The 10,224-nt window shown below is 37.1% G+C and overlaps 1 protein-coding gene and 1 pseudogene across 1 annotated transcript in view; both read left to right on the top strand.

The window, feature by feature from the left end:
• The window catches only part of FBXL2 (F-box and leucine rich repeat protein 2), a 71,105-nt gene that overhangs the window by 52,869 nt on the left and 8,012 nt on the right, over positions 1 to 10,224 (top strand). The window contains exons 6-11 of the mRNA XM_023528461.1: positions 5,615 to 5,683; positions 5,784 to 5,879; positions 6,108 to 6,234; positions 6,351 to 6,425; positions 7,683 to 7,813; positions 10,110 to 10,170. Coding sequence (XP_023384229.1) covers positions 5,615 to 5,683; positions 5,784 to 5,879; positions 6,108 to 6,234; positions 6,351 to 6,425; positions 7,683 to 7,813; positions 10,110 to 10,170 — 559 coding nt within the window. The remainder of the gene's footprint in view (positions 1 to 5,614; positions 5,684 to 5,783; positions 5,880 to 6,107; positions 6,235 to 6,350; positions 6,426 to 7,682; positions 7,814 to 10,109; positions 10,171 to 10,224) is intronic.
• On the top strand, positions 8,357 to 9,147 carry LOC105294095 (annotated as a pseudogene).

Consider the following 10,224-nt stretch of genomic DNA (forward strand, 5'->3'; position numbering starts at 1 on the left):
TTCTCTGTAACTCCTACTCTATCTTTAGATATTAAGTCCTGTGGATTTTTAACAACTTTATTTTGATATATTGAGATACAATAAACTGACATGAAGTGTACAATTTGATAAATTTTGATGTGTGTATATAGCCATGAAAACAATACTGTAATGAACATGGGTCCCACAAAATTTCCTCGTGCACCTTTGTAATTTCTCCCTTCCATCTACCCCTGTCTTCACCCTATCTCTAGGGATCCATCTATTCATTTGCTTTCTGTCACTATAGGTTAGTTTGCATTTTCTAAAATTTTATATTTACTTATATAGAATGTAATTTTTTGTTTGTTTGTTTTTGGCCTGGCCTCTTTCACTAAACATAATCGTTTTGAGATTCATCTGTGTTGTTGTGTGTATCAATAGTCCATTCCTTTTTATCGCTGCGCAGTAGTCCATTGACAAATATATTACAATTTATTCATTCATCCGTTAATGGGTGTTTGGATTCTTTCCAGTTTTCAGTCATTACATATAAAGCTGCTATGAACATCTGTGTGCAAGACTTTGTATGTCATATGTTTCATTTCTCTTGGGTGAATACATAAGAGAGGAATGGCTAGATCATTTGGTAGGTACATGTTTAACTTTTAAGAAACTTCCAGACTGTTTCTCAAAAGGATTGTACATTTTACATTCCCACCAGAAGTGCATGATACTTCTGGTTCCTCTATGTCCTTGCCAGTACTTGGTAGGTCAGTCCTTAATTTTAGCCGTTCTGATAGATATGTGTAGTGGTATCTCATTGTGGTTTTAATTTGGATTTCTCTGATAACTAATGGTGTTGAGCATCTTTTATGTAATTTTTGCTATCCATATGTTTGCTCAAATGTCTGATCAAATGTTTTGCCATTTTTTCATTAGATTTTTGTCTTATAATGAATTTTAAGAGTTCTCTGTGTTCTGGATACAAGTCCTTTATCAGATATGTGTTTTGCAAATATTTTCGCCCAGTCTGTGGCATATCTTTTTTCTTTAACTGTCTTTTGAAGAAAAGTGTTTAATTTTAATGAAGTTTAATTTATCATTTTTTTCTTTTATGAATGATGCTTTGGTGTTATATGTGAGATCTTTGCTTAACAAAAGGTAATAAAGAGTTTCTCCTGTGTTTCTAGTTTTGTAGTTTAGATCTATGATGTATTTTGAGTTGATTTTTGTATATGATGCGAGGTATAGATGGAAATTCATTTTTTTGGCCTGTAATGTCCTGTTCTAGCAGCACATGCAGAAATGCCAATCCTTTCTCCAGTGGACTGCCTTTGTACTTTGTTGAAAATCAGTCGTCCAGATAATAGAGGGACTATTAGTGTGCTGTCTGTATTTTCCATTGATATATCTTTGTACCAAACCACTGTCTTGATGACTGTAGCTTTATAGTAAATCTTGAAATCAGGTAATATTGATCTTCCAACTTTGTTCTTTTTCAAAGTTGTTTTGACTCTTCTAGATCCATTGCATTTCCATATAAATTATATAACCATCATATCAATTTCTACAGAAAAGCTTACTAGAATCTTGATTAGGATGGTGTTGAATCCGTGGATCAGTTTGGGGAGAATTGACTTTTAATAGCACTGAGTCTTCCATCCCATGAATATGGTATCTCTCTCCATATATGTAGATGTTTTGAAATTTCTCTAAGCATGTTTTATAGTTTTCAGTGTACAGGTTGTGCACATCTTTTGTCATATTTAACCTTAAGTTTAATAAAATGCTATTGTAAATGGTATTTTTTATTTCAATTTTTGATTGTTTATTGTTAGTAAATAAAAATACTGCTTTTGTACATTGAACTTTTATCCTGCAACTTTAATAGACTCACTTAGCTTTAGTAGTTTTTTTGTTTGTTCTTTCGAATTTTCTATGTAGACAATCATCTTACCTATAAATGAGGATAGGTTTTCTTCTTTGTTTCCAATCAATGCCTTTTCTACTGGCTAGACTCTCTAGTACAGTGTTGAATAAAAGTGCTGAAAATAGATACCCTAGCCAGTTCTCAGTCTTCGAAAGCATTAAGTATGATGTTAGCTATAGATTGTTTGATGATGAGGGAAATTTCCTTCTATTACTAGTTTGCTGGGAGTTTTGTTTTGTTTTGAGAATAGATGTTAGATTTTGTCAAATGCTTTTTCTGCATCTTTTAGATCATATGGTTTTTCTTACTTAGTTTGTTAGTATGGTAAATTACAATGGTTGATTTTTGAATGTTAAACCAACCTTCCAACCCTTGGATAAACTCCGCTTGAGTTGTCATATATTATATGTTTTACATATTGTTGGATTCTGTTTGCCAAAATTTTGTTCATTTTTTTTTACTTCTATGTTCATAAGGGGTATTGTTTTATGCTTTTATTTTCTTGTGATATTTTTTGTCTGGTTTAGGTATCGAGGTAATACCGGTCTTGTAGAATGAATTGGGAGGTGTTTCTTCCTCTTCAGTTTTTTGGTAGAGTTTATGTACAATTTGTATTTTTTTTTTTTCCTTAAATAGTTGGTAGAATTCACCATTGAGGCCATCTGGGTGTGCATGTTTCTTTTGTGGAAAGTTTTAAACTAAAAATTGTATTTCTTTAATATATATACAACTGTTCAGGTTTTCTGTTTCTTCTTGAGTAAGGTTCAGTGTAGTTTTTGTCTTTCAAAAGTTTTGTCATTTCATCTCGAGTTTTCGAATTTATTGGCAAAGTTGTTTATAATACTCTCTTATCATTTTAATATTTGTAAAATCTGCAGTGATATCTCCTCTTTATTCCTGATATTGTTTTTCTTTCACTTTATGGAAGTAGTTGTCTAAAAAAATTACAATGATTGTACAGTGCCTATTGAAATTTATATATTCTTTGAATTTTTAATTGGCATTAATAATAATGCATTTTTAAAAAGAGCAAAAATGAGTAAATTTCTCTGAGATTGTGAATTGTTGTTATTTTTTCCCCCCTGATCTGTCTATAAGTTTATTAGTTTTGTAGATATTTTCAAAGAACTAGCTTCAGACTTCATTGATGTTTTACTGTTTTTCTGTTTACTTCATTGATTTTCACTCTGATCTTTATTACTTACTTTCTTTTTTCACTTTGCATTTCATATGGTCTTCTTTTTTTCTAGTTTCTTAAAGTAAGAGCTGAGGTAATTGATTTGAGACCTTTCTTCTTTGCTAATGTGGGTTGATGCTATAAAATTTCTCCTGAAGTACCGACAGTAGCACTTCAGAAATTCTAATGCTGTTTGCATTTTCAGTTCAAAATGCATTCTGTTTCCCTTTTGATTTCTTCCTTGACCCATGGGTTATTTAGAATTGTATTACTTCTTTTCCAAATATTTGGGCATTTTCTAGATTTTTTTGTTATAGGTTACTAATTAATTTCATTATGATCAGAGAATATACTTTTATGACTTGAATCTTTTTAATTTTATTGACACTTGTTTTTTTGGTCAAGAATATGGTCTATCTTGGTAAGTGTTCCATGTGCAATTGAGAAGAATGTGTATTCTGCTGTTGTTGGATGCAGTGTTCTATACTGGTGAGGTCAAATTGGTTGAGAGTGTTGATAAAGTCTTCTATATCTTTACTGATTTTCTGACTTCTTGATTGATCAAATATTGAGAGAAATGTATTGAATTCTTTGTCTATAATTTTGGTTTTGTCTGTGTATTTCTTTTTTTTCATGTTTCTTATGCTTGGAATTTGAGTTTCTTGGATCTGTAGGTTTTTAGCTTTCTGAAATTTTGGAAAAATTTTGGCCATTATTTTTTCAGATATTTCCCCCCTCTCCCCATCTCCTCCTATTTAGGGACTTCAGTCACATGTATATTAGGTTGCTTGAAGCTGTCTCATATTCATACGGTGTTCTTTTGTTTTGTCTCCATGTTTCATTTTGGATAGTTTCTATTGCTGAGTCTTCAAGTTCACCAATCATTCCTTTTACAGTGTCTTATCTGCTGTTACTCCAATCCAGTAAATTTTCGTTTCAACCATTTAAAAGTTTAAGTTGAGGCTTTAAAAACTATATTACATGTCACTGTATAACATGTTTTATAACATGTTTAATCTTTAGCTTCATAGAACTGTATTAGAACATAGTTGTAATACCTTTTAATGCCTTCGTTTGCTGTTTCTAATATCTGTGTCAGTTCTGGGTCAGCTTTGATAGAGTGAATTTTCTCCTCATTATGGATATATTTTCCTTTGAATGCATGGTAATTTTTTGTTCAATGCCAGGCATATTAAATTTACTTTGGGTGCAAATGTTTTTGTATTCCTGTAAATATTCTTGAGTTTTGTGCTGAAACACAGTTGAGTTACTTGGACATACTTTCCTTCAGGTTTTGTTTTTAAAATTGTTAGGTTGGGTCAAATAGTGTTTAGTCTAGGGCTAATTATACTTCACTCCTGAAGCAAGATCCTTCTCAGTACTCTACCCAGTGCCCCATGAATTATGATGTTTTTCATCGTTGGCTGGTGGGAATGGGCACTATTCTTGGCCCTGGTTGAGCTCTGGCTGTTGTTCCCTCTATAATGCTTTTTGTTGATCTTTTCTCTGGCTTTGGGTAGTTTTCTCTCATGCATGCTCTGATCAGTATTCTACTGAATTCTTGAGGGGAACCCTTTGCAGATCTCTGTAGTTCTGTCTTTGTGAAGTTCACTCTTTTCTGATAACTCTAACTGCCTTGGTCAGACTTTTGGCCCCATAGCTTCAACTCAAGGAGGAGGCTCCAGCCTTGTTCCCTTTCCTGCAAGTATATAAGCGTGACATGTGGTTTGAGACCAGCTTTTGGTGCTATTTGGGTACTGCATGGAAGAATCAAGACTGAATCCTATAATTTAGGTTGAAGCTGTATTTTAAGAAAATGCAGACAACCTTGCTGAATATGTTAAGCAGTTAGTGGTGAGTAAGGGGTGTTTAATTTTCTGCTCTGGCCTTGTGCTACTAACCCACAGATCACCGAGGAAGTTGCCCTTCATAACTCAGTGTCTTCACCAGTAAGTAGATAATTCTTGATACTGATCAACTACTGACCCTATCAGTGGCCAGAGACAGTTTCTCCAGAAAGGCCCCAGGGTAACCAAGTGGCAGCATGGCACGATGCAAGAAAAATTTGGCCCTTTGCTTCCAAATGATTTTTCCACAGAGGGAAGTTAACAGGGAGCTAGGCTTCCATTCTTAGATGACCACCAAGGTGAAGGAGAGTTACAGCTGATACATAGTCAGTCCGGAGCTTTGCTTTTCAAAGTGTGGTCCCTGGAGTAGCAGTACTGACATTACCTGGGAGCTTCTTAGAAGCGCAGACTATCAAGTAATTTGCCTAGATTTACCGTCAGGATCTGTACTGTGACAGGAACCCCAGCTGTTTCATGTGCACCTTAAAGTTTGAGGAGCACTAGTGCCTGTAGTCAACAATAATGTATCGTACATTTGAGAATTTGGTAAGAAAATGGATCTCGTGTTACGTGTTCTTTGCACAGTAAAATGAATATTTTAAGTCTGAGGAGCACTGTCCTAAATGTGTTTGGTCACGCTCGCCCTCTAGTGTCTGCCCCGCAACTTGCAGGGAATTTTTAGATGTTTTCTCATTTTAGGACCTTTGCACAGAACTGCCGAAACATTGAACATTTAAACCTCAATGGATGCACAAAGATCACTGACAGGTGAGTAATGCAAACTAGTTTGGTGACTGATTGGCCATGGGGAGAGTCAAGGGAGGGAAACATGGTTGAAAATATCTTTAGTGCCTCTGCTCTTTTTCAGCACGTGTTACAGCCTTAGCAGATTCTGTTCCAAGCTGAAACATCTGGATCTGACCTCTTGTGTGTCCATTACAAACAGCTCCTTAAAGGGGATCAGGTAAGAGCGAGTACCTGTTGTCTGCGGTCAAGAGACGTACCCAAAGCTATGAACATTTTGGTGTGTCTGAAACCTTTCTAATGGTCTCATTGGAGCCAGAAATAGGTGTCTCAGGTCACAGAGGTTCTCTCTCCCCTCAGTTGCTCGTGATTTACTAAACTCAAACTGGATGATAAACTCTCTGTAGGATAGACCATACCCGTGTGGTTTTGTTTCTTGTTCTCTCAGTGAGGGCTGCCGAAACCTGGAATACCTGAACCTCTCTTGGTGTGACCAGATCACGAAGGACGGCATCGAGGCACTGGTGCGGGGCTGCCGAGGCCTGAAAGCCCTGCTGCTGAGGGGCTGCACGCAGGTACCAGGGGGTCAATGCAGCTTGTTTACCTAAGGTGGGGTGTGGGCACCTCCTTAGGGAACTGGCTGTAGCCCTCACCTGGTTCCATCCCTCTTTTGCTTTTTCTGTTTTCTCAGTTAGAAGATGAAGCTCTAAAACACATTCAGAATTACTGCCATGAGCTCATGAGCCTCAACTTACAGTCCTGCTCAGTAAGTAACAGGCCTCCCTGTGTGCACCTCTGTCCCATGTTGTCTCTCCCAGGAATCTGCTGCAGGCCCCACTGCGAAGCACAGTGGGCAGGTGCAGCGGGCAGGTGGGATGATCGCCACACCCTAATTTCTCATCCTGTGTCCTTGTATGATCTATCCGTTTGACACAAGATGAAAGGACAACAATCCCAACAAAAAGGCCAGTACAAAGCCACTGACATTTCCCCTACAAATAATATAGATCGGGGTCCTGGTTTATTTTAAGATATTAGAAATGCTGTCACTAACCTGAACAATTCAGGGTAAGGTCTCAGTGGGTTTTTTTGTTGTTGTTTTTTACTTATAAACTGGATGATGACATCTCTCATATTGTCTCAGTAAATAAAAAGAAATAACAGATGGGAAAATGCTTTGAAAAATAAAAGGAACATGCAAGAGCAGGGTGTATTTTTTGTCAGCATTAGCCTGTGAAAAACTATTGTTCCTTTTTCATTGACGTTGTAAATATTGATAATTGAAACCCAGTACATCCTACTGGATTTCCCAAGGGAAACAAATTTTGAGGATAGTAAAGGAAATCCCATGCATTTGGCATTTAGCGAATGAATCGTTAATCTTTAGAGTCCTTGATGGTGGGAGATAAAAGAGAAACTATCTTCTGGACACATACTGACCTTATACGCTTGAACTGCATGTAGGATAACACTGGCAGATGAATTGAAGTGTAATATAAATGTACATGTTTATTTCTATATAAATTAGTAGGTGTAAATAAAGATATTATTTTGGATGTTCATTTGTCAATAATTTAATTTTGCTATATTTAAACATTTGAGGAAATAGAGATATATGATTTATATGGTCGATATGTAAAGCATTAATCTATAGAAATTCAACCAAAAAATTAATATGTCACTTTATCAGGCAAGTTTCATGAGCTGTTTATTTAATCTGACTTTTAATACAAGTTTATGAATTTTTCCTGAAAAAAAGTCAAATGAATCTGGGACAGGAAATGGAATTTTAAAATATCACTCTCTGTATTAGTAATGCTAGAATATTTTTAAAGCTGTGCAGCAATAACATAAATACATGTCTGCCCTGTACTTCACCTTATTTTGCTTAAATTATTAGGGTGAAATGCTAGTAACTGGCAATGCAAACTAATCGACCAACAGTAGATCTTATTTTTCTGCTGTTCCCGTTCCAGTATTGTTGGTGCCTTCTGACTTGCCTTCCTGTTTTGGTTTTCCCCAGCGCATTACGGACGAAGGCGTGGTGCAGATTTGCAGGGGCTGCCACCGGCTGCAGGCCCTCTGCCTTTCCGGCTGCGGCAACCTCACGGACGCCTCTCTCACAGCCCTGGCTTTGAACTGCCCAAGACTTCAGTGAGTGCGCCAACCTTTTGCTTTGCAGCTCGGAGCTTGGCCAGGTGGAACGGGAGGGCTTCCTGTAGGCGGGGAAAGGGTTGCCAGCTGATGGAGTAGGTGCTGGCAGAGTAGGCAGTGGCTGCGTTGTTAGCTTTTGTCTAATGGATTGGCAGGGGACAACGTGTAATCCAAATCCAGTTCGTTTAGGGATGTATGGGAGAGTACTAAACTGTCCACCACCAGGGACTATGAACCTTAATTTCTTGATGGACCGTACACATTTGCCCGCCTGATTTGCCTCATCCTGTTACTACTTTGACATCAGAGTGAACTGACAGTGAGCAGGACGATAGCCTCACACCCACGTCATCAGTTTTTCCTCTAAACCAGCTGCCAAACGTACAGAGTGCGGGGAAGAAGAATCCCAGTCATCTCATTTATCATCTTCCCCCAGCTGGAGGAAAAGTTTTAAATAATTATTTACTTTGGGCTTCTCCACATAACACTGTGACTATTAAAACTTTAATAATGGCAACAAAATAGTAATCGTAGCCTTTTGGCTCTCTGAGCGGCACCATGGCAGTCGGCAAGAACAATCGCCTTACGAAAGGCGGCAGAAGAAAGTGGTTGACCCATTTTCTAAGAAAGGTTGGTATGACGAGAAAGCACCAGCTATGTTCAATGTAAGAAATATTGGGAAAACACTAGTCACAAGAACTCAAGGAACCAAAATCGTATCTGATAGTCTCAAGGGTCACATTTTTGAAGTGAGCCTAGCTGATCAACAGAATGATGAAGTTGCATTTAGAAAATTCAAGCTAATTACTGAGGATGTTCAAGGCAAGAAGTGTCTGACATTTTCATGGCATGTACTCTGTGGTCAAAAAATGGCAGACCATGATTGAAATTCATGTTGATGTCAAGACTACTGATGGTTATTTGCTTCGTCTGTTCTGTGTTGGTTTTACTAAAAAAACACAAGTCAGATTCGGAAGACCTCTTATGCTCAGCATCAGCAGGTCTGCCAGATCTGGAAGAAGATGATGGAAATTATGACCCAAGAGGTTCAGGCAAATGACTTGAAAGAATTGGTCAATAAATTGATTCCAGATAGCATTGGAAAAGACATAGAAAAGGCTTGCCGGTCGATTTATCCTCTCCATGATGTCTTTGTTAGAAAAGTCAAAATGCTGAATGAAGAAGCCCAAGTTTGAGTTGGGAAGACTCTGGAAAAGCCACTGGGGACGAGACAGGTGCTAAAGTTGAACGAGCTGATGGATACGAGCCAGCAGTCCGAGAATCTGTTTAAAAATTCAGACTTTTCACAGTGACAAACAAAAGCTATTTGTGATATTTAAAAAAAAAAATACTAATCATAGTTAACATCAGTTTAACTCCAGGCTCTGTGTTAGGCACTTTTATAAGCATTATCTCATTTAATCCTCACTATATCTCTAGTAGGTAGGTACTGTTATTCTCACTTGTTTTCCAGAGGATAAACTGAGACTCAAAGAATAATCACTTAGGTAACATGATGAGTAAGAAGTAAAACTAGAATTCGAACTTGTCAAGTTTTACTTCAGAACCAGTAATCTTAACCCCTATACAATAGGCAGAAAAAGGAAACTTGCTTTTTATCCTTTATTTACCAGTGAAACTGACCCATTTCTCATGCTTAACACCAGTTACCTGTCTTTTAAGGGTTGTCTTTGTCCATTTTTTCTCACTGTTATATTAGGGAAGATTCCAGATAATTTTGGTATTTCTGCATAGAAAGAATCTGTGTTATTAAAACTGGTCAGAAAGGAAGGCAAAATTATTGCTATAAGGGAGTATTTAACTTAAAAATGTTATGCATACCTCTCTGTTAAGCATGAGTGTTGAGAACTAACTGTGTTTCAAGGGCTGTAAGTTTTTAAAAATTTCCTTTAGGGTAACTGAGAATTTCAGGAAATATCAAGATAATTTTGTTGAGTGAGTAAAAGTTTATTTTAATTGTGTTGAAAAGTCAATAGATATTGGAAAAAATATTTAAAAACAACAGCAACAGTGGGAAGTGCTGGATTTATTGAGTTTGGGATGGGACTATGGGACTATGGGACTTATGGGATTTAGGTCAGGTCATATTCCTCCCTAAGCTTCATTCTCCTCATCTATCCTGTGGGGACAGAATTTGCATTTATAACCCTTAGGGCTGTACCAGAAGCAAGAGTGTGTTAAGGAACAGAATAAACTCAAGAGTGTGCTCTATAAAGCACGTGTTTCTGTTGCTAACCAGTTGCTACTTTTTTCCCCCCTGCGCTCTTTATCCCAGGATTCTGGAGGCTGCCCGATGTTCCCATTTGACTGACGCAGGCTTTACACTTTTAGCTCGGGTAAGGCAGACATTTTAAAAAACAAAACCAAACTCTAATTCACTTCTCTCATTC

Source organism: Pteropus vampyrus, unplaced genomic scaffold (genome assembly GCF_000151845.1).
Source record: "Pteropus vampyrus isolate Shadow unplaced genomic scaffold, Pvam_2.0 Scaffold1, whole genome shotgun sequence".
Taxonomy (NCBI): domain Eukaryota; kingdom Metazoa; phylum Chordata; class Mammalia; order Chiroptera; family Pteropodidae; genus Pteropus; species Pteropus vampyrus.